The sequence below is a fragment of the Typopeltis vanoorti genome, chromosome 7 (assembly GCF_054136105.1).
Source record: "Typopeltis vanoorti isolate ZY-2024b chromosome 7, IOZ_Tvanoo_1.0, whole genome shotgun sequence".
Lineage (NCBI taxonomy): Eukaryota > Metazoa > Arthropoda > Arachnida > Uropygi > Thelyphonidae > Typopeltis > Typopeltis vanoorti.
The window spans coordinates 26,572,349-26,598,304 of NC_143555.1; the positions used below are offsets into that span (position 1 = coordinate 26,572,349).

Consider the following 25,956-nt stretch of genomic DNA (forward strand, 5'->3'; position numbering starts at 1 on the left):
CTTAAAGACAGTGACAATTACCGCTTAGTTACTTACAATTCCCTTTAAGCACATATACAATATCGACTTGTAAGCCCTTGACATTAACAAAACGGTGCTTACTTGCATAAACCCTTGGATAGACAGTCCAATTATTTAGCACAACCTTTAGTACGATTGATTTGATGTTTCATCTTGTTCTTGGGTAATTGTAGCTGCTTGGATGATTCTGACAGTCCTGATACAGAAGTTTCCTGGAAAAACTTGTTTGACGTTTCCGTCGGGAACTTGCTGGGGAATTTCCATAGAGACCTCGAAGTCTGTGGGCACGCTTTCGTAGCTTGTCCTTGCTTCCTTGGAACCCTTGTCACAGAAACACAGCCTCTCCTATACACGTGTCGGAAGCATGTCCTCAGGACTGGACAGCGCTGGGAATATTCTATCTGGAGAAGAAGATCAAAAAACTAAGAGCGAAAAATGCTAGGAGCAAAAGCAAAAAACCTCTTTATACAATTCCCAGTACTTTGTTCTTTACCTAGTAGTTTATGGGATTAGCCTCCAGCGTGATGACGTTCTTCCCTCGTTCTTGAAGCCTTTTCTAATATTGCATGACCTTGTGACCTCTTGATGTTGCTTTCTCATCACGATAATCTGGGTTAATCCCTTACTTATCGTTTTACATACAGGCCAATATACATTGATGTTTTATGCACTTCTATAGCAGAATTAATTATTCGTTCCAATACAATTTCTAAAATCAAAGTACTCAAAAAAAAAAAAAAAAAACCGTAAAATCGAACGACAAAAAAAAAAAAATTAAAAAAATTTAATTATGCAAGAGATTTTACAACAGAAAGACTGTCTTGGAAATAAACAACTCCTAATTTTGCTTGATTTTGAATGCTGCATTTTTAATTCCTTGTATAAATAAATCATTATTGAAGCATGAATTATTGTTTTGTTGAACTTTATTTAACATGACTGTTCAAATTTCATTTTTGAGAATGTATCCCCTGTTTTTAACACTATGTGTATGTGAAATAAATTTCCACTTTACGAGCACACACTACGAATAAACTAATTCCAAGTTGGGAACTACCTGAAATATCATATAAATTTTAGTATTTTGTACTAAAATTAAAGAAAATGTTCAGTTTATTTAACATTGTTATATCTGTTGAAAGTGATTTTGCTGGAATGGAAATTTATTAGTAACTCACTCTTTCAAACCACTGCAAAGTGCTGACATATGCCTCTCTGGAAGAAATAAATTTTAAGTTATTTCTCACAAACAGCTACAATTCAAAAACATTTGCTGTTACATTTAATTACAGCTTATATCATAGCCAACCACACTACATTGTTTTCATGATGACCATATATTTAACTTAATCTAGCCTGGCCAATAATAATGATATCAGAGAGACTGTTCTCTTGGATGCTGATTTGATTGAAGCCATTTTGAAAAAGGTCTCATTGTGAATAGATGAATTTGCTGTTTCTTTATGATATTTAATGCATTTTTGCAGGTTTTCTCAGATAAGTAAATGCCTATATTCATCTTTGATCCATTAAAAGGAAATAGGAAACTTTAATACCTTTGGTACAAAATCCATGTATATATATATATATATTTATTTATAAAATTAACTGACTAGACCCCGAGAAAGTATAACAAAAACCTTTAATAAATCACGACTAGTTTCATTGGTGCTCTGATTTGTTCAGGTGAGAAAGAAAAAACATAAGACTTATAAAAATAACAAGGTAAAAAACATGGACTTTTCAGCTTAATAAAAAGAAGTAGAATAGTAACAGTCATATTTGAATAGGTGACCGCATGCTCCCTTTGGCATGAGTTGAATGTGCGTGCGACAGCTAATTTTAGAGCACCAGTACTGGATTACTGCGCTATGGGAATGAGGCAAATTGTAGCTTAGATTGTTGTTCAAGTGTGAAGGGTCCAGAACTATTTCTTTTGATTCGATAATTCTTATTTCAAATTTATCCTTGCATATATATATAATTAGTAGTGCGTTCCCAATCAACTTGGTGTGGCCGTTCTTCAAGGTTAGAGCTTGCCGAGAAGAGGACATGGCTGGAAAGGGCACTCGCACATGTTCTACTGTAGGAGATGTCACGTCTATGTTCCTCAAGACGAAGTGAAACAGATTTATCTGTCTGGCCAAAATAAGGTCGACCACAGTTGCACAAAACTTTATAAACACCAGGAAAATGCAGTTGGTTGTGTTTTGGTCGACTCAGAAAAGAACGAAGTTTTGGAAGAGTAGTATAATCGACCTTTATGTTGAATTTCTTCAAAATCCTTCAAAATTTCTTCAGATAGTTTTGGGATAAGAGCTGATAAATGGTAACTGTATATGAGTGATAGGGTTGGAATCATCTTCTTGTCAGGGATGTTGGCATGGTCTCAAATGTTTAGTAATGTTACGAGACGAATATCCATTATTTAAGGTGTTTTTCAGGAAGTTAAGCTCTGTTTGAAGGTCTTCTGTGGAAGTGAGGCATCTTGCTTGATGGGCAAGGGTGGAAATGATGCCAAGTTTCTGAGGAGGGAAGTGATGAGAAGAGCCATGTAAATATCTATCAGTGTGGGTGGTTTTTCGAAAAATTGAAAATTTAACACAGTCAGGTAATCTGCTGATCTTTAGATCAAAGAAGGGGAGAACGCCATTAATCTCTAGTTCTGATGTTGATTATTTAAATGGTTTAGGAAGTTTTGCAGTTCCTCTAAACTATGTTCCCAGATAAGGAAGACGTCATCAATGTAGCATAACCACAGTTTAGGTTTTAAAGGAGCTAAAGAAATAGCTTTCTCTTCAAAATCTTCTAGAAAAATGTTAGCTAAGACTGGGGATAGAGGGCTGCCCATAGCTAACCTGCTAGTTTGTTTATATATTTTATCTTCATAGCAGAAATAGCCTGAATTGATGCAATGAGTAAGAAGAGCAAATTTTTTTAGAAACCTTGTCCTTAAGAAGAGTCAGAACTTCATCTGTAGGTACATTCGTAAACAGAGACACGATGGCAAAAATCACCATTCTGTCAGAGTCTATGATTCAAATTTTCTATTTTTGAGATGAAATCTTCAGAGTTTTTGATGAAGGAGGAGGAATTGCCAACTAAATGTTTTAAAGCTGCTGCAAGATATTTAGACAGATTGTACGTAGGTAAGTCAATACCTTCCACAATAGGTCTTAAAGGAGTGTCAGCCTAATGGATCTTAGGCAGGCCATTCAACCAAGGAATGAGGGGATGGAGAGAGCAGAGAAATAGTCTTGTGTGTTTAGGAAGTTCAGAAGTTAATTTCAGAAGATTTAAGAAGTCTTAGCTAACATTTTTCTTGAAGATTTTGAAGAGAAAGCTATTTCTTTAGCTACTTTAAAACCTAAACTGTGGTTACGCTACACTGATGACATCTTCCTTATCTGGGAACATAGTTTAGAAGAACTGCAAAACTTTCTAAACCATTTAAATAATCAACATCAGAACATTAAATTCACATCAGAACTAGAGATTAACGGCGTTCTCCCCTTCTTGGATCTAAAGATCAGCAGATTACCTGACTGTCTTAAATTTTCAATTTTTCGAAAAACCACACACACTGATAGATATTTACACGGCTCTTCTCATCACTCCCCTCCTCAGAAAATGGGCATCATCTCCACCCTTGCCCATCGAGCAAGATGTCTCACTTCCACAGAAGAAGACCTTCAAACAGAGCTTAACTTCCTGAAAAACACCTTCTTAAATAATGGATATTCGTCTCATAACATCACTAGACGTTTGAGACCACACCAACATCCTCGACAAGAAGATGATTCCAACCCTATTACTCATATACAGTTACTATTTATCAGCTCTTATCCCAAAACTATCTAGGATTTTGAAGAAATTCAACATAAAGGCCGATTATACTACTCTGCTAAAACTTCGTTCTTTTCTGAGTCAACCAAAACACAACCAACTGCATTTTCCTGGTGTTTATAAAGTTTTGTGCAACTGTGGTCGACCTTATTTTGGCCAGACAGATAAATCTGTTTCACTTCGTCTTGAGGGACATAGATGTGACATCTCCTACAGTAGAACATGTGCGAGTGCCCTTTCCAGCCATGTCCTCTTCTCGGCAAGCTCTAACCTTGAAGAACGGCCACACCAAGTTTATTGGGAACGCACTACTAATTATATATATATATATATATATATATATATATATGCAAGGATAAATTTGAAAGAAATGTACACATATTTATATATGTATACATTTATATAATGTATTTATATAATTTTATAAATGTATACATCCTGAGTAAATCCTAATTTCAATAATATATATATATATATTACCACATGTTTTATCTTGTGCCATAGTGTTTGTATGTGTTGTAGCAGCTAATATGCTCTTTTATTATTTTCAGTTATGCACACAAAGGCCTACTGGCTTTATTAGGAAGCTTTCCTTGGTTATTAAATCCAGTGCTCTTAAAAATTCTGATTTCTTGTCAGACACATGTTCGTGATGGAAAGGTTGCTGAGTGAGACTGACCCCTCTTCATTCTCTTTCTTTGATTTTCTTCCATTATTCTTTGCTTTGCTTTCCAATTGTAGTAAACCTACCCCACAATCTGGGAATGGTCCCAAGGCTTGCTGTGGTGCCTTAATAGCATCCAGGGTAACCTAGCATTCCCACTTCTGAGTACATTCATTGCTTGCCAGATAATGGGCATCTGTGTGTAACTCGGTGAGAGGTGTGTGTGTGGTGGGGGGAGCTCTGGTTGTGAACAAAAAAACTTGAGCATGAATTCTTCATCTTTTGTAGAATTTGAACTCATTGTCGATTTTTTAATTCTTGCAAGGGTGCGCGATTCCTGCAGCATATTCAGGGATGATACAAGAAATGCCGAAGAAAGGAAAAGTTGACAATTTGTGTAATTTCTACAAGACTTATCAGAAGAATTTATCAACAGAGTATCATATATTTCCACTGAAGCACATTACTTCTGAAAAATAACGTTTTTGACTATTTTTAATAAAAATTTTATGGCATACCGCATTTGAACTTGTGGCTCAAAAGCATGCTATGGCACACTGGTTGAGAAGTAGAGATTAAGGTTCTGTATGTTGCAGTGATTTATGCATTCCAAGGTTTTTCAAATAAAAAGGAGGAGTACACGTGCTCTCATTAGCAAAACTGTGTACTGGAGGTGATTGTTTATATAAAGAAGGAAGAGGATGGGAAAGAACACAGCCTTGTGGGTCCCTGCATTTGTTGTATAGATATAAGATAACGAGCCATCCATCATGTCATAAAGTGAGTGTGCAGTCAGAAAGCTGGTTACTGAATTGCATCGGGGGCAGACCGAATTATTGGAGTTTACTTAACAGTCCTTTGTGCCAAATTCAGTCAAAAACATTGGAGATATCAAGGGTAACCACAGGGGACCTGCTAACTTTTGTCACCCATCTCTGGACAAACACTGAATAAGTTATGCAGATCTGATCAGCAGTGATGGAATCCTTACTGTCAGTCATTTATTAGATTAGAATCTTCAAGGTAGCATAGGAGTTGGGCCTTATTGGATGGTTAGAAAGAATTGACGTGAGGGAAATTGGATGGTAGTTTGAAGATAAAGATTTGTCACCCTTCTTAAGATTGGTTGTATATATATGGGCCAGTTTTCAGTCTTCAGGATATACTGGTGGAATAAGAAAATGTAAATAGGCAGTATACAGTGGGGATTAACTCTGGAGCACAGACCTTTAGAACAATTGGAGGAATGCCTTCAGGGCCAGGAGACTTTTTGGTATCCAATTTGAACAGAATTTTTTTAATCTCTTTTTTGGCAAAAGGTCAAATACATCATTGAGTGTTATAAATTTAGTTTAATCATTTATCCAAGTGTGTGCAAACTAAGTTTGCCCCTGAAAGTATCTTCAGGACTTGGGTAAAGTGGTACAACACCGGGCAACTCCTTGCAAAGGTGGAGCAAGCTACCAACACTCCTATCTCAGTATCTCCCATAAAGCAAAACACATCTCCTTGCGGATATGTATAATGTTATGCATTAAGGGAAGGGCCACTACCCAGACTAGTTTCGACCTTTATTGAGGTCTCTTCTGTGGGAGCCAGGCCCAAGCGGAGATACTGGGCAGAAGCATTAGCAAGGTCATCTCCTCCTCTAAGAGCTGCCAAACGGTGTGCCACCTTTTTATTAAATTACTCTGGATTTAGAGAAAGATGTTGAAAGTTTATTTTTCACTTGGTCAGACTATAATAAATTTAGTTTAATCCTTTATCCAAGTGTGTGCAAACAAAGTTTGCGCCTGAAAGTATCTTCAGGACTGGGGTAAAGTGGTACAACACTGGACAACTCCTTGCAAAGGTGGAGCAAGCTACCAACACTCCTATCTCAGTATCTCCCATAATGCAAAACTTTCAACATCTTTCTCTAAATCCAGAGTAATTTAATAAAAAGGTGGCACACTGTTTGCCAGCTCCTATAGGAGGAGATGACCTTGCTAATGCTTCTGCCTGGTATCTCCATATCTCCACTTGGGCCCGGTTTCCACTGAAGAGACCCCAATAAAGGTTGAAACTAGTCTGGGTAGTGGCCCTTCCCTTAATGCATAACATTATACATATCCACAAGTAGATGTGTTTTGCATTATGGGAGATACTGAGATAGGAGTGTTGGTAGCTTACTCCACCTTTGCAAGGAGTTGCCCGGTGTTGTACCACTTTACCCCAGTCCTGAAGATACTTTCAGGCGCAAACTTAGTTTGCACACACTTGGATAAGGGATTAAAGTAAATTTATTATAGTCTGACCAAGTGAAAAATAAACTTTCATCGTTGAGTGTTTAGAATGGCTGGGGGACACATACCATGAACAGTTATGCAAGATTTAGAGGAGAAGTAGGAAGCCAGTAGGCTGCTGTTTTCTGTGGGTGATGATGAATACTAATGTCTAGGTGTAATAGTGGTGGGAGTAGTGTTGGGCTAAAGTTACAATAACTTTGGCTAAAGCCTAGGCTGCCATGTAGGTAGGATGCAAGTTTTCTGATTTTAGCTCTCTCAAAATCAGTTTTCAGTGTGATGATAATTTTCTTGTAGCTATTCCAGGATTTGATTCAGGCTGTATAAGACGATGGTGTTTTGAATGCCAGCCAGTTGTGGTATGCCTGACTCTTGTTTTGTACAGCATTGGAAGGTTTAGACAGGGTATTTTGGGTGGAGTGTGGAATATATCTTTCCATTCTGATGAGAATTATTTCAATGATTCGTTCTGCATATAGGTTTGGTTCAGGTGGATGGAAACAGTAATCTGACTAAGGAAACGAGGCATAGAAGTTCCAGAGATCATCCTAGTTTTCTTTTTGGTAATGCTGTACAGTTTGTGGATGTGAGTGGTTTTGTATCTGCTTTTTCATGGGGGAAGAGATCTGCACTATATTGTGGACTGAGCTGCCTATAGGGCAGACAACATTCACAGTGTACTTAGATGGGTCACTAATAATGAAGAGATTCAGGGTGATTGTGCGTGTGTGAGGGGGAGATGATGTTGGTTGTGGTCATCTGGTATTCTGGTGGGCATGAGAACTATTTGTACAAGATTGTGATTGCGAAAGTCTCAGTCTCTCTGCCTGCTTTTTCTGTGCAGTTAGAAGACAGCAACCAGCTGGTGTTGTGGACATTCAGGTGTCCAAGGAAGATGGCTTTGCTGTTTGGAGAGTTAGATTGAAGAAAATCAATATTTAAGGAAAGATGATTGAAGAGTTGACAGTAGTTGTTGGCAATAGGAGATCAGTGATGACAGCATATGAATTTGGTAGAATGAGGTAGAGTGATTTTTAGCCAAAGGTGGTTTTGCAACTTTTGGATAAATTCCAGAGTTGGATATTCTCTAGTATGGTATATTGGTGCAGTGTTTTATTTAGAGTAGGTGAAGTTTGCCAAATGGAGGGAAATTAACATCATTATATCTGAGACTGCATATATTTGTGAAATGGTTCTGTGAAGTTTATTGTTGACTACATGGGTTCCACACGTTTTCTATGCAGTGTTTGGTATCAGGTTTCCATGCTAGTTTTGGAGACTTTGATTTTCTCCAAGACTTCACTGGCTATGGCCAATATTAAAATATCAGAAGACTATTTTTTTGAAATGTTCAGAGTACTTAGGGTTGATTTAGTTACCTTCAGTCTCTTGAGAACTATGGCTGCACTTTCTTTTGGAGCAGAAGGTTAAGTGAGATCAACTCTGATGACCTTTTACTTTAACTCTAATGCAGCGTATGTTGTGTTAGAGTTAAAGCATGCTCACTCAATTTGTTTTGCAATATCTTGTGTCTGGGATTCATATAATTATATTAATACTTTAAAAAAAATTCCATCTTTATAACAGGCATCCATAACAGATGTCAGGTCTATGATTATTCTATAATGACAGCTGGCTAAAAGACTAGATGTTCTCTAGCTGGTTACATTGAATTATACTGGCTGTTTTTGGAAATATGAGCATTTCATTTGAGGAAAATTGAGAGGGGTATTACACTATCATCCACAAATTTCATAATCTGTAATTTATTCAAGATACTGAGCAAAATAGCAAGAATTTCTCAGTGGATAAAGAATGAAAATCCACCAGAGAAAAGTTAGTAACAAGTGGTTCATAATCACATCAGGACTGTTATAAATACATTAATCTGTTTCATATAATTTGTATTCATTCATTAATGTAATTTTGCATACTAGAATTGAATTGATATATATAATTTCTCCCTAGTAAACGTGAATATTATTTGAAGCATCTTGTATCACATTCCAAATCAAGTTCGAATTGTACTAATAAAGAAACACTTGAAGATGTGTGGGTTATAGTTGATTCAGAAGGTGAAGAAGTAAGTCTTTCTCCTCATTTTTTTTCTTCACATATTAATTTGTATATTTAGTGCAAGTTTGAAAGTGATTGTAGTTATAGATATGCAATGGGTATCTGTTTAGTAAATGAGTATTTGTTCTTGTTATTAAGGTATCTCAAATAACAGGAATCACTACATTGGCTCTTTAGACAAGTAGATCTGATGAAAGGCATAGGTTTTGATGATTATTAGTTGCAGTTCCTCTGGGGCATAAATAACCCCAACAGTTGCTGGTGAGAATTCAAACTATCATCTTCAGAGTATCATAAAGCATAAACACTCAATCTGAAAAGCTATTATTTTATATCAAGGTGCCTTCTGGGGACCAGATTAATGTAAGTTAGTTCAGAGAGAGAGAGGTGATCAGGCTAGATGGAACTTTAAAATGAAATGACTGTATCTGGCCAATGAATGCTGCCCATACTTATTAAGTTGGAAAAGTGTTTTATGGTTCATTCTAAGACTAGCATCCTCAGAGTATTTTAAAGCACAAAAATTCAATCAGTAGCTGTGGAAACAGTTCTTATAACTGAAAAGCTATTAAAGTTCTATCAAGGTTCCTTCTGGAGACCAGATTAATGAAAGTTAATTCTGGTCTCCAGACATTTCTATCTGGGACCTTAGATAGAAATGTCTCCTACATCTTTGGCCAATGAATTCTTCCATAATTATTAAGTTGGAAAAGTGTTTTATGGCTCATTCTAAGACCTAAAACTATGTTACATTATTCCACTTTTCTCCTTCCATTTAATCCTATATGATAGGTTTTCAAGAGTGTGGTCTACTAGTCCGAACTTGCCATGCTTATGATAGCAAATGAAGTTGTTATATTCTTCAAGATGTTAACAGATAAGTTGATGCATAAAAATGTAAGACATGATAATTATTAAATATAAGATGGATTAAACTTAAGTATATATTTTTTTATTGCTATAAATTATTTTTATACTGAAGTCGCTGACCGACTTCGAATCTGAATAGTACAAATACTTTACAAAGCCAAAAAACCTACTCTGAATTTGCCATTTCCTAGAAATAAAAACCTTTCTTCTCTATAGAGGAATAAAAATTTTATTATTACAAAATCAGACAAAAGAAAAGCATTATGAGTTCATGATCAAAATGAATACTATTAATTGTGACTACACTTTTAATAATAATTAATTATTATTAAGTATAGTCACATAGCATTAAAATAACTTTAATGCTATGTGACTACACTACATATCGTCCTCTTGCTAATGATCCTACGATGACTCAGATTATGAAATTGAACGCACGTATAATGTTTCTAATTGAGATTAGGAAACCAAGAAGAAGTAATTATAGTACTATCATGGGTATAATCCTCATTTATGTGGACCACCCAGAGACCACAGAATGAATATTCTGTCTTAGCAGACTGTACTGACTCTTTTTACAAAATTGCAAACACCTTTCTAAATTGTTTTTGGCATTCACAGGAAATTCCTCCTCATCTATTAAAAATAGCTTTCATTTTAAAGAAAAGATATCAGAGCATTGTCTTTGCCCTGTTGATATCCTCTTCAGCCTGGATATTATGTCCTTGTTCACAAATGTTCATTTAGATGAAACATTTTCCTCAAGTAAATTTTTTTTTTTTTTTTTTTTTGATATTTTTTGCCTGTTTAATTTTATTATTCGTACTGGCTACTTCATATACCAAAACAAACTTTATCAACAAGTTGATGCTACATCAATGGATAGTCCTCTTTTTCCCACACTCATGGAACAGTTTGAACAACTGATACTGAATAGTGTCTTTCCTAGACTGTCCTTATGGCACAGATATGTTGATGATGATTTGGTGGTTTGGCATGGTTCTCATACAGATCTACAAGAGTTCTTCAATAAAATCAATACTTTTCAACATCATACCAGTTTGCTTTTGAGTTAGAAGAGAACAAACAATTGGATTGTCTTTTAAGATATCCCATTACTTCTTCAACCAGATGGTAGCCTTCATTTCTCAGTTTTTAGAAAGAAACACATACTGGACTATACATTCATTCTGTTTCACATCATCAAAAACTGTCAAAAAATGTGTAGCTGTGTATTGTGAAAAACATTTAGACTGCATTAATTTTATTGAGACATTGTAAGCAGGACTTCTGGGCCATGCTTATCACTGCCAGACATGGAGTTCTTTGGAAGAAAATTAAGGTTCTTCATAAAAATAATAATCTCTTTCAACATTGCAAAGATAGTAATATGATCTTGCTACATCGACTGAATCTAAATAGAAAATGATGGACTTAATTTATTAAGTCCATCATTAATTTATTAATTAATGATGGACCTTCTCTTTGCTCCACTGAAATGATGCTCTCCAAAGAAACAAATTGCATCAAGCCACTTTCCTTAACCGAATCATATGTTAAGAAGATAATTAATAGAGTTTACTTGTTATCTGCTTCTCATCATGATAGTGATACAGAGGTGGTCCTTCGTGTCACCAGTCACCATTATATTAAAGGCATCTCAGAAGTTATAGCCAAACTATTTTTATCTGTTGGGCTACAAGTATTCTGTCAACAAGATATCTACTTTTGTGGGCTCAGCTAAAGATAAGCTTCTGCCTTTAACCCATCACAGAGTGTATCATATTCCTGGCCGTGTGGATTATCATATTTTGGCCAAACAGGTAGACCTGCATATGTGCATCATGATGAACATTTAAACTATGTTAAGGGCTATGAACCAACAATCTTTGGAATCAGACAGTTCTTTGGAAGAAAATTAAGGTTTTCTATAAAAGTAATTGATCTCTTGGAATGCTTATACAAAGAAAGTTGTGAGACCTTGTTACATCAACCAAATTGAAATATAAACAATGGACTTAATTTATCTCTATTATGGGAAATAGTTCTTCTTCACAAATTCCAGAATTAACTTTAATTAATTAATTTATTTATTTTTGTTTTATTTTGTTTTTTAAATCACGTTAGTTTTTTTTATTGTTAGTTATTTTTGGACATTTCCTTGTTGAATATACCAGTTTCTGTTGTTGGTATTTTTAGTTGCAAGTCATACTAAACAGGCCCTTGATAAGGGGACAAAAAAAGAGGACTTTTATACCATTAAAAATAATATACACATAAGTGTCTGTCTTATATTAGCAGATCTGCTGGTCTGTTCACAGTAGGCTAGTTTACTGGCACATACCACTTTATGTACTTCACGATGTGGAAGAAGCTGGTCCTCAGGAGAACAGATAACAGTTGTTGGTTGAATGGGCTTTATTATGACATGGGGATTATATTTATAATAAATGTTAGCTACAATTTCAGAATTACTTCCTTCTTCCTCCAGTACTACCTAGTTAGTTCTTTGTGCTTATAACAGTTGTAATTTCATCATCTAATTGCCTGCCTGGTTGGCCGAGTGGTTAGCATATCCACTCTCCAGCCAAAAGGATGCGGGTTCAAATCCCGTCTTGGGCATGGATGTATGTGATTGTCTGTGAAAATATTAGTGGTGGTGGGCGGTAGATGTTGTTGGTGTAGATAATGATTGTAGTTAGAGAATTGGGTGGAGACAGAATTGTAGAGTAGATGTCCTCCCTCAATGAGTCTTTGGACTCCCTGGATGTGTCATGTAATAATAATAAAAATAAGTGCTGTCATAGTAACCTGAACATGCGTTGAGGATACATCATATGTTCAGGTTACTATGACAGCACTGCACGATTAACTTTACATTACTTTATATTATTATTAATCTGTTATCAACAATTATCCTCCATATTAGTTTGTTACTCATGATCACTTAAATACAGTCATATCCAACATTTTATGCTTCTGCAGAACTTCTGACTGAATCAGTCCACCTAGCCCTTGGTCTTCCACTGGGTCTTTTTCCTGCCATCTTGACATCAAACAGCTGTTTTGGCTAACATTTCCTCACTCATTCTATTTATGTAGCTTTGCTGACAGTGCCAAGTTCCTTTCAAATATCTTCATTTTTCAATCGGTATAAACAGGAAAGAAAATTGGAGATTTCAGTGAAAGTCAATTGCAATATGCCTGTTTCTTTTACAATCTTGGCTCACTTCTTGGAGAATTAAGGTATAGATAAGGAACAAGAAATTAAAGTGAGATGAGGAATAAATGTTTCCATACCATTAAGAATTTCTTCAGTGATGCATTCATTGCAAATGTTTAGATCAGAAGACTGAAAACATTTCAGCTAAGGAAATGAGATATAGAGGTTACAAAGATCATTCCATTTGGCTTTCTTATAATACCAGTTGAGAGTGACTACATGATTGTTGGTCTATGGGAGAAGAAATCATTACTAGACTGGTCTTGAATTGCCTAGAGGAACAAACATCCACAGTATACGAGGTGGTATCAAAAGGTTTCGAGACTAGGTTTGTAACATGCAGGTGCTCCCTGTGACTGCACGCAGTCACAGGGAGCACCTACCTTCATAAGTCAGTGTGCCAAAAGACATCTTCCTGTGCACATCAGGAGCTGTGCAACTGATGCTATTCTGACCACCTGCGTTACCACATCCACGATTTTATCATGGACAGCAAGTTAGGATAAAGAGCAAATGTGAAATTCACGTTTGAAAAAACGTGAAATTTGAGGATCATTACCGGTGACGAAACTTGGGTGTACGGGTATGATCCTGTGATGAAGCAACAGTCTTCACAGTGGAAGAGCGCATCATCTGCACGACCGAAAAAGGCAAGGTAGGTCCACAGCTCGACCAACTGCATGCTCATCGTCTTTTTCGAAATTTGCAGCATTGTGCATCGGGAATTTGTCATCAGGGCCCAGACCGTCAATAGCGAGTTCTACTGCCAGGTTTTAAGGTGTCTGAGGGAGGACATTCGGTGAAAGCGACCAGATCTGTGGCACGCGAAAAACTGGATACTCCACAAAGACAATGCACCCTGTCACCGAGCTCTCCTCACACGTGAGTTTCTCACCAGAAACAACATGATCTCACTTCCGCACCCACCCTTCTCGCCAGATTTGGCTGCTGCAGAGATTATAAGTTGGACTGGAGAAAATTGGTGTTAGTTTTAAAAATCAGAAAGTGCAGAATAGTTGGCGGAATTAGGAGAGCACAGTGGAGAAATCTAATGAATCTGATAGAATGAGCCAAGAGATTTCAGAAGTCAAAAAGAGGAGTTCTGGAAACTGACATGTTTTTTCACAGCAGACTTGCACTAAGGACAATTGAGGTGTGAGTATCATAGCTTTGAAGCTGAAAATTAGTTTGTTTGGAAAAGTATTTGTTTTGCAGGCTGGATGGGAAAATGAACATTGAGGTTGGAACTAACACCATCCATCTTTGACGTGAAGCTGAAAAGCTTTGGTAGGTTTGCCTTTATTCACAAATGTTTCTCTTCCTTTACTTTTCATGGTTGGTGTTTTAAGTTTGGTTGATAATAATATTCGTGAATGTGATGAAAAGCTCATACCCTGAACACCTAAATAACATCTGTGTAGCAAATGTCAGTGACCAAGCTGTGTATTTTTAAACATGGAAGTATTCATGAATTATCAAGAATTTTCAGACATTGAAATCTTTCAACATTTGGGAAAGGGAATACTGCTGTTTATGACCAGTTAGAAAAATTGCCTGCAAGTTGATTACAACAATGGGTGTTTTATCCTTTATTCTCAAAACTGAATGGAAATTCTTAACTGTGAACTTGTATAGTGTGACAGCTTTTACACTTAGTAAATTATTTTGCCACTGGTGACCTTTTCAACTTCCCCATTGTCAAAGTGTTTCTGTGCCTCTGGGAATACAGCTTAACAAAACTTAAAAATTTATCACAAATGACATAGAACAAGATTGAAATATATCTTATAGCAAAATATTTGTATTTTTTTTTCTTTTTAATTCATTGTGATGTGACGGAATCTCGTTCTTGAAATTTGCTGTTAAACAATGAAGAAATTCTAGGAAATAGTTTTTCATTCTAAACTAATTTGACTTAAAAAATCAACAATAAAAGAATTTTTCAGGAAAGCAAAAATGCGAGACAGATAAATTATTTGAATATGTACATTCAGCTTATATAACCAGGAGTATTTATTTAGACATCTTTAAAGTTGAGCACGGTAGCAAATATATATCACAGTATTATAACACTATTGCCAATAGCCATGTTGTTATACTATGGCTGTTACCACATTATAAACACTGTGGCTACAAGCATGAGAATAATGCGTTTATCACTCACCTGGTGATCTATAAAAACAGAGTTAGGGCATATTGTTCATCATTATCATCATCATCATCCATTTCTTGACATGTTCAGGATATTATTATCAGGATATTAGAGAAGAAAGTGATTTTTAATCGGAAATAGTCTCCCTCCCCCACCCGTTTTTCTACGTTTTTGAGTGCTAAATTGTTTCTCTGAATACGAGTGTACTTCAGTGGTTGTTTTTTGGAAGTTAGTTGCTGTCGCGATATAATATATTTTGATACCGTCAGAATCGAATGCTCAACGGTGGAGGACAAAACAAAGCTAAGTTTTTATTACTGTATTTAGTTATATTTCATTTTATTTAATTATATTTAGTGTACTTAAATGTTTTGTTTTGCTTGTAATTGTTTGTACTTTATTTATTTAACGGAATTTATTAATTGAATAATTATTAAAGATTATGCTACTTGGCAGTAAGGAATGATGGCGGATTCAGCTGCAGTCGCAAGTGGCGTATCGCCAAGTCCTCCGCCATTTAAGAGCTCTATTATAAGCAATCTCATAAGGGACTTTGTGGCATGCAGTACTTGCGGCATGTATGGGTCTCGGGAATTGGATATGTGGCTTGTGAAAGAGAGCGGAGAGCATATGTGCACAAAATGCAGGCAGTTGGAGGAAATAAGTGCATTAGAAATATCGATATCTGACCTTGTTGCTCCAGGAATGGGGAATGAATGTAGGAAGACAAGTAGTGTGATAGGAGAGAATGAAAAAATATATATATGAATGAGAAAATAATAGTTGATAGTGTGGAAGGTGTGAGTGACTGAAAGTTTAGGAGATGGTTTTGTTTGGGAGAGTGAATTTAGATTAAGAGTAACTGACCTGCAGAGGGAGATAGATGAGCTGAAAGAGGAGGTGGAATGTCTTGTGAATGAGAGCAGAAGTATGAAAGATAAGATTAGGAGAATGGAAGAGATAAATGCAAGGCGATTCAGAGTAGGCGGAGAGAGAGAATTTTGGGAGTATGAGTGAGAGGTATGGGGGTGCTAGAAGAGGAGAGAATGGAAACAGTAGAAGAGAGGGAATGAGAGCGAGACGAGAGGATGGAAACAGTAGGAGAGACGGAATGAGAGAGGGATATGGAAGTGCTAGAAGAGGAGAGAATGGAAACAGTAGGAGAGAGGGAATGAGAGAGATGTATGGGAATACTAGAAGACTAGAGGAGGGAAACAGTAGGAGAGACGGAATGAGAGAGGTATGGGAATGCTAGAAGAGAGAATAGCAGTAGAGGAGAGGGAATGAGAGAGACTTATGGGAATGAAAGAAAAGGAGAGAATGGAAACAAGAGGAGAGAGGAAATGGTAAGAGGTATAATGTATGGCGACTCAATGATCCGTGGTGTTCAAGATAGGATGCTTGAGGAGTGTTTGCCAGGAGGAACAATAGAAAGGGTGGCTATGGCAATTAAGAGAGGTGAAAGGGTAGATGAGATGATTGTGATGGTAGGAACAAATGACTTGAGTGGTAATGTAAGTTAGTGTAAGGCAGCGAGAGAGAGAGAGATATGAGATTTTTGCTTGAGGATGTACGGAAGAAGACAGAGAGAGGAAAAACAGTGTGCGTGTTGCCTAGGTATGATAATGATGAGCTGAGCAGAAGAGCAGTGATATTGAATGGCATAATAGCAAGAATGTGTGACAAGAGAGGACTGGTATATGTGGATGCTTGGAGTGCATTTGAGGAAAGAGAGGAATTGCATGCAAGAGACCCCTTACATTTGAATGAGGAAGGACGTAGGCATCTGGTGAGATTGCTGTTCTGAATGAGTCGGTGTGTCCCAGGGAGGATGATGGCAGGGGTGGCCTCTTGTGGGAATGGATACTTCGGAGAAGGGAAACGATGTCAAGTAACACTGAGCCCAGTGGAGTCTAGAAGGGATAATGCTGGGTATAGAAACAATGGCATTTATATGCTTTATACTAATGCCAGGAGTATCCAGAATAAGGGAGAGGAATTGGTGGTGCAGATAGCATCAGCCTGGCCAAAAATTATTGGGATCACTGAGACGTGGTTGACAGAAGGGGATATAATAACAGAAATAGAAGTCGCTGGGTATAGCATTTTTCGTCAGGATAGGAGGGGAAAGCGTGTTGGTGGTGGGGGTACTGCTTATGATAAGTGATGACCTATGTCCTCTAAGAGTGGTTTTGGAAGGAAGTGAGACATGATTTTGAGAGCGTATGGTGTGAGGTAGAGGTAGGCAAGACAGGATATTTAGTGGGGTGTTGCTACAGACCCAGGAGCACAGAGGATGGGAACCAGGAGATGCTTAGACAGCTAAGTTTGGCAAGTGCAAGAAGAATGATTGTTATAGGAGATTTTAACTACAGTAGTATAAATTGGAGAGAGAGGAAGATGCATGTAACAATAGGGGAATGGAATTTCTAGAATTCTTGAGGGACAAATGTCTTAGGCAACATGTAACAGAGGGAACAAAAAAGGTTCATGAGCTTTGGATTTGGTTATAGCATCAGAAGAGTTGATAATAACTGAGTTGACATCTCTCCCACCAGTTGGAGAGAGTGACCATATGGTTTTGACTTGGAAAATGAATAGACATGCAGGAGTATCAAAGAGACAGGAACTTATGTGGAATTATAATGCAGGTGATTATAATAGGCTTAGACGTCAATTTCAGGAAGTTTCATGGAGGGAGGAATTGGAAGGCCGGGATATCATTAGTGCGTGGGAAATTGTGAAAGAATATTTGTTAGCAGCAATGGTAAGTCGTATACCACGAGTGAAGAAGAGGACACAATTTGAAGTAAAATGGATGACAAACAATATTAAACAGGAATTGCATGCGAAAAAGAGGCTATGGAAGAGATATAAGGAGACAGGTGAAGAGAGGATGCATGAAGAATATAAGACACAGGCCAGAACAGTGACTGGTGTGGTAAGGAAAGCGAAACTGGAATATGAGAGGAGATTGGCCCTAAGATCCAAAGAAAATCCTAGGGAATTTTTTAGCTATGTGGCTAGTAGGAGGAGAAATGACTGTGGAAGAATGATATTGTGGGATAAAAATGGGATAGAATGGCTGATGCAGAGGACATAGTGGAATTATTCAATGAACACTTTATTGGAGTATTTCATCCTAGAGATGTCAGTTTTAATGCTAGAGCGATAGGGCTGGTTTGAGGTTTAGAGGTACAGGAGGAGAGTGTGTTTCAAATACTGAGTACTCTGGATGTTAGTAAAGCTTCGGGACTGGATGATATTTCACCACGAGTTTTGAGAGAATGTGCTAGAGAACTGACCGTGCCTTTAACCTGGCTTTTCAATGAAAGTCTGGCTTTGGCAAAGGTGCCCAGGGAATGGAAGGAAGGTAAGACAGTGCCAGTGCATAAGGGCGGTAGCAGACTGGAAGTGTCTAATATTCATTATAGACCAGTTTGTGTGTCATCAGTAGTTGTTAAGATCTTGGAGAAAGTAGTGAGGGACCGTATATATACAGCATTGGGCAGATGAGGGTAATGTTATCTGTGAGAGTCAACATGGATTTGTGAAGGGACACTCTTGTTTTAGCAATATGCTAGCCTTTTATAATAAAGTTACAAGAACATTAGATGAGCGAAAGGCATATACTGCAATTTTTTTAGACTTAGCGAAGGCATTTAACAGGGTGCTACGTGATAAGCTGATGTTTAAGTTGCAGCACGTGGGTCTGGATGGCACACTTGTACTGGATTTATTTAGAAGTATAACATCATCTGCATAAAGTAAAGAGCTGAGATTGACATCTCCAATTTTGATATCAGGTTTAATACCACTTTCCTTTATAATGTGATCCACGTAGATAATAACGGGGGAGGGGATAACATACATCCTTGTCTGACACCAGATTTCACATGAAACCATCTTTCTGCACGTCCCTCATTTCTAACTGCTGAATTGCAACTCAAATAGAAACTAAGTATTGCTCAATATAATGTTCCATTGATATCATGAAGCTGCAGTTTTTTGTAGCTATAGCTTTTCTCTTGGCACCTTGTCATATGCCTTTTGCAGGTCTACAAAACTTAAATGTGCAGATCATTGCTACATTCCCATGATTTCTCAACTATTTGTCATAAGGCGAAAATCTGATCCTAAGAGCCTCGATTTCACTTGAAACCAGCCTGTTCTTCACTAAGCTTCCCTTCCACAATCTTTTGCAACTATACTTGCATAAATCTTATCAGGAACACTGAGTAGGGAAATACCTTTTTTCATTTTCACATTCTATTTTGTGGAATTTGTGGATCTGTGGTTTCTGTTTGACGGAAAGAAGGATTTATACAATGCTGATGGACTACATCTGATTAGTTGTGTTGTCTGGAGAGAGCTTTGTTCACCGAGCATGCTGACGTTGCAAATTCTGGAAAACTTAAAAGCAATTATTGTGGAAGAAAGTGAGTTTGCATGAAGGCAACCATGAAGCGAATGAGAATGATCATATGTGTAATCGAGGCTCTCAATCAAAAATCATGAATAGGGTAGTTAATTCAGAAAGTAAAAGTGGGGCGGGATAAAGGGATACTACAGTTTCTACACACTAATGCTAGTAATATTAGGAACAAGAGGGAGGAGTTTCTGGCCTTGGTTAGAATCTTGTCAAAAGTTATAGGCATTAGTGAGACTTGGCTAACAGCAATTGATGTAGTTACAGGGATCGAATGCGAAGAGTTTAATATACTGTTCAAAACAATTAGAGGATATTTTGGTTTTCTTGTAAATTATAAAGTTATAAAAATAATTTACAAATGTAACATTTATTTTAAAATATTCATAATATACAACAGTGTAGGACACGCAAATGCATATGAAATCTTGTTAAGATTCGTCGAAACATGTCTTAGCTGTATCGGCATGTGGGGGTATAAAAGCCTGGCTTGTTGTGCTCACGTCCATAGTGTATAATTATCACTTCAATTGTAAACTTGTCACCTACCACCCATTATCATGTTGCTCTACCATGTTAAAAATGGTAGAGCAAAATCCTGGAATCCATGGCTTGGTGAGCCATTGGTCAATTAGAAGCTGGACAAACGCAGCAAGTTGTCGCTCAAGCATGTCTTGTATCTCAAAACATAATTTCAAGACTTTGGAATCTATTTCTGGAGACGGGAAATGTTCAAAATCATCTTCATGCCATAGGTTTATATGCTCGAAGACCATTGGTTTGCATTCCACTTACTGCAAATCACAAAGAACCCGAAGAATTTGGGCACAGGAACATAGCAATTGGAGAAATGAGGATTGGGCTCATGATGAGTCCAGGTTCAGTCTGCAACCAGATAACCGACATATCTTAATATGACGTGGAAGTGGAAGAAGAAATAATCCACTGTTTGTTCATGAAAGACTCCAACATCCAGGTGGGAGTTTGATAGCATTGGCTGGAATAAGTATAGGTGATCATACTGATCTCTATTTTATCAGAACCGGTTCCTTAACAGCCCAAAGGTATCACAATAGCACCAGAACATATTTTTATCAGCGATCATTGCCCTAATCCCCCACTTCAACCTTAACGACTTAGGTAGAAGATTTACTATTTGTAAGATTTTTTCGGCATCATATGAGATGCGCTTGTTGAACATATAGTTCGTCCATGTGCTGCTGCAATTAGCCAAGAATTCAATTTTATGGATAAGAACACTCCTCCACCCCGTGCAAATTTGGTGCAAGAGTGGTTTGAGGAAGAAGCTATTGAACGAATGGACTGTCCTGCCAGGTCATCTGATTGTAATCCAATCGAATATTCCTGGGATGCTTTAGGTAGGCGCATTTCTGCTTGACTGGTGCCACCACTATCGCTTCAAGAGCTCGAAATTGCTCTCACACGAGAGTGGGGAAATATCCCACAAGAACTATTTGATCATCTTATCTGGTCCATGCAATCAAGATGTACCACTGTTAATGGAGACCATTTGATTTGATAGTATATCAAATACGGCTTACGGCTGTCTGGGAGTAGCTGTATATGCCACCATCTAGGGAAATGATTATGAGCAAGGTTGCCTTCCTTGCCACACTATATCCTATAACTGTAGCCTGTGCGTTCTCAAGGCTGGTTTCCCTGCTTGCAGGATGAAAAATCCCAGATAAACTGGCAGATAAAACACTGCTGTCCATGCCCAAGACTGGCTAACTTGGCTATGGCTGAGGAAGATCCTTAAGCTCCTCACTTTGTTGACAGGAATCGAACCTAGGACATTCCTTCTCCGGGCATATGGTTGCGAAGCGCACAGCCACTAGACTAACGGGTCAGATCTAATGGAAACCATATACTAAAAATTAACAAAAGCGTTTTTGGCTATTCTTGTTAAAATTATTTCATGCTAAAATGTATGATTGTTAAATTTGTAATAAATATCGATTATTTAAACAATATCTCATCATTTACCCTATCCATAAGTAAGAAATATTTATTCGTGTATAAAGAGTACCCAATAGTTATAATTATTTGCAGAAATTTATAATTATCCGACAGAAACTGAAATATCCCCTAATTGTTTTGAGCAGTGTATTTTTTTTTCATGGAAGATAGAGAAAATACAATTGGGGGGGGGAGTGCTGTTGAAGATAGAAGATGAATTGCAGCCAAAAAGAATAGGAGACAGGTGGGAGAGCAGCTGCTCATTTGAAGCAATATGGTGTGAGCTTAAAGCAATAAGACAAAATATACAGTTCTGGAGATAGTTTTCGTTATTGAGACCCCATGTTTATTAAACAATAAAAGTAAAAGAATAAAAAATCCCAACAAGTTTTGTTCGCCATAATACTTACATCGTCAGTGGTAATGGTGTATACAAGTTTAACACAACAATCAAAGATAATTGATAACTAATAGTCAATTGGATGTTCATTAAATGAGAACCTGAATACAAAATGAGACATTCATTGTTGTATACTTGTTGGAACAATGCTAGTTGTTGCTATATTCTGTGGCTCAGGCATGTTGTGTCCTAGGAAGTTATATTTTTTATGAATGCAGACCATACTTGATGTAAAATCAAGCCCTGATTTTTATTGCATTGTGTAGGCCTAAGCATTTTTGCAGATTCTTTAAATTTTCTTGTGAAACAATTCTTATCAACATATGACATGTTTGTTTCAAAATTCTCCATAAAGAGGTTAGCTAAAGCTGGAGAGAGAGGTTGGAAACCATGGCTAGTCCTTTTTCTTCTCAATATTTGTATTAATAAATGAAAAAAGTGTTTTCCATGCAGTGTTTGTATAGTCTTACGATGTCTGGTGGGACATTGTAGGACTGTATATGGAAACACTGCATGGAAAACACTTATTTCATTTATCAAGACAAACATTGGGAAGATAAATGACTAGCCATGGTTTTCCACCTCTCTCCAGCTTTAGCTAACCTTTTTATGGAAAATATTGAAACAAATGCTTTCAAATACTATCACAAAAGACCAAAGGTTTGGCTACGCTATGTAGATGATGTTTTCATTATTTGGCCAGGAACGGTAGTTGAACTGGTTGCTTTTAAATCGTATCTTATCAATTTGCATCCAAATATAAAATTCACTATAGAACTAGAAGAACATAAAAAATTACCTTTCCTTGATATTTTTATAGAAGTAAATGAAGAGGATAAAAGGTTATCCTCTTCTATATACAGAAAACCGACCACAACAGTTAGATTTCTTAATGCTGCCTCACACCACCACTCATTACAAAAAATAGGCATAATTAAAATCTTGAGAGACAGAGTATACAATATATCTAGCACACTGGTGAATCGAAATGAAGAATTAAACTACCTGATACAGAATCTCACGCTTAATTGTTTTTGAACCCAAGACAATCAAAAGAATTCTTAATATAGCTCCTGCAACTCCCTTATCAAAACAAGATTTCAAGAACGCAATCACACTGCCGTACATGAAGAATGTCACAGACAAATTGGCTACATTGCTCTGCAAGTACAACATAAAAGTGGCTTTTCTTCCTTTACAAAAATTATCAAGATTCCTACATCCACCAAAACCTCCACATCCTCCCATGATAAAACCAGCCCTCTATCAAAGTCACTGTTCTTGTGGCATCTGTTACATAGGCCAGACAGGAGAAATCCATCGCATGGCTGAACATATAAAAGATGTTGAAAAAAGAAGGGAACACAAATCAGGCTTAGTATTCCACACAGCTATTACTGGCCATCAAGTACTCTGGCAACAGACAAACGTCATATGTTGATAATAACTGTTTCACAAGAAAATTTTAAGAAGCCGTGAAATGCTTAGGATCCCTACACAATTCAATAAAAATGAGGATTTGATTTTACATCGAGTGTGGTCTGCATCCAAAAAAAATTTAACTACCTCGGATGCAACACGTGTGAGCCACAGAACGTGGCAACAACTAGCCTTCCAACAAGCATACAATAACAAATGTCTCATTTTCTGTTTGGGTTCTTAATTAATGAACAGTTTATGAAGTCAGAAAACATCCAATTGACTATTAGTTATCAATTATCTTTGGTTGCTGTGTTAACCTTTTATGCACCATTACCCCTGATGTAAGTTTCAACGAACGAAACTTTTCTGGATTTTTTATTCTTTTATTTTTATTGTTTAATAAACATGTGGTCTCAATACCAAAAACTATCTCCAGAACTGCTTACCCACAGAAACCGTCACTTACAAAATAGATAGTTGGTTGTTACTATAGGCCAGGGAGTTCCACAGATTATCTGGAAGATGTGCTTGCCCAATTAGCACAGTGAGTATAGGTTGAGTGATTATTATGGGGGGAACTTAAACTATGGAGATATAGACTGGAAGGAAGAAAGATTACATGCAGAAAAGAAATAAAATTTATACACCTGCTAAGAGATAATTATTTAATGCTGCATGTGATGGAGGGGACTGTATGTGGGAAAGTATTGTACCTGGTCATAGGACTAGAAGACCTATCCATAACCAAGTTGACAACACTGTGTCCAATTGGTAAAAGTGACCATGTGGTTTTGACTTGGGAATTTGTAAAACATGAGAAATATTCTATCAAGAAGGTGTATTTGTTGAACTACAAGACAGGTGATTATGACATGCTTTGGAAGAAGCTTAAATTTGTACCTTGGCATAAAACACTGTAGGGTAAGGATGTTAGTTGTGCATGGGATAGAGTGAAGGGTCATCTGGAGGAAGCAGTATTATATTGTATACATCAGGTAAGGAGTTAAGATTCAGTAATATTATTAAGCATGAGCTGCAGAAGAAGAAAATGCTTTGAAAGGTATATAAAGAGAAAGGTGACCAGCAAACTGATGAACAGTGCAAGGAAGGGAAAATCATTATGAGAAGAATTTAGCCAAGCAGGCCAAAGGAAATTCCAAAGAGTTCTTTTGTTATGTGGCAAGTAAGAGGAAGAATAACTATGGAAGATTAACCTTAATGAGTGATGATGGTCACGAGCAGACAGAAGCGGATAAGATAGTTGAGTTGCTGAGTGACCACTTTGCAAGCATATATCTTCCTAGTGAGGTTACTGCTTTAACCTATGAGACACACTAATGTGGGAACAGAGGTGCATGAATTATAGGGCAAAATTATTCCTTTGCATAAAGGAGGTCATAAGACTACAGTAGCAAATTATAGACCAATCAGTATCTCAGGCATGGTGGTAAAAGTATTAGAAAAATCGATAAAAGACAGAATTCAAGAATTGGTAGATAAAAATATGATACTATATGAAAGTCAACATGGCTTTGTGAAGGGGTCAGTCATGCCTTAGTAATTTACTATCTTTTTATAATAGAGTAACAGATGAGTTTGACTGAAGGCAATGGCTACACGATGATTTTGCTGGATTTTGCAAAAAAATTTGAAAAGTGGGTGACTGCTGGACAGATATCACAAAGTGGTATATGGAGGAGCAGAATCGAGGTGAAAGTAGGTGACTAGTGGTGTGCCACAAGGTTCAGTGTTGGGACATTGCTGTTATAGGAAGTAACCTGAAAGGAAATATTCAGTTGATTGCTGATGATGTGAAATTAAGTAGAGTAATAGTTAATCAAGGCAATGTGGAGAGCTTACAGGATAATTTAAATGGGCTGTGAAGATGGACAAAAGATAATGGGCGTCAGTTTAATGTCAACAAATGTAAAGTTATGCACTTTGAGATAAATAGATTGCAAGTCGTTTATCACATTGATGGCACTGTACTCCAGGAAATAGATGAAGCTAGAGATTTAGGGGTGGTGGTAGACAGAGACTTTAGAGGATATATTGCTAAGGTAGCACATAAGATTACTTGGCTAGTGAAGAACACATTAACAAGTAGAGATAAGGAAGTATTAATTCCTCTTTACATAAGGCCTTGATACGCCCATATCTGGATTACTGTGCTCGAGTTTGCATTTCTTGGCGATGTGGAAGCCATGAAGAGGATTCAGAGGCGAGTGACCAAGATGGTGAGTGGCCTGTGGAATGTGCCCTGTGAGGATAGATTGAAGGTGTGTGGATTGTAGACGTTAGTTGATAGGAGAAAAAGAGAGGGATATGATTTAAGTTGCTTAAAGGATTTTATAGAATCAGTGCATGTGAAATGTTTCAGCATTTGGCTAGAGGGACCAGAACAAGAGGTCATTTCTGGAAGTTGAATAAAGGTGTCGTCATTAGAGGTGTGAGGACTAGATATTTTTTGCTTGTAGAGGTGAATGAGTAGAATGGGTTGCCAGAGTCAGTTGCTTTTTTCTGTTAATGGGTTAAATTAGAGGTATGATAGATTGTGTGGATAGATTGGGTCTCCCAAGATGAGTCTT

General features: G+C 37.1%; 1 protein-coding gene across 3 annotated transcripts in view; it reads left to right on the top strand.

Moving 5' to 3' along the window:
• The window catches only part of Epg5 (ectopic P-granules autophagy protein 5), a 923,436-nt gene that overhangs the window by 219,550 nt on the left and 677,930 nt on the right, over window positions 1-25,956 (top strand). For all 3 annotated transcript variants that reach the window (XM_090395201.1, XM_090395199.1, XM_090395200.1), the window contains exon 8: window positions 8,785-8,899. In XM_090395201.1, the coding sequence (XP_090251327.1) occupies window positions 8,785-8,899 (115 nt within the window). The remainder of the gene's footprint in view (window positions 1-8,784; window positions 8,900-25,956) is intronic.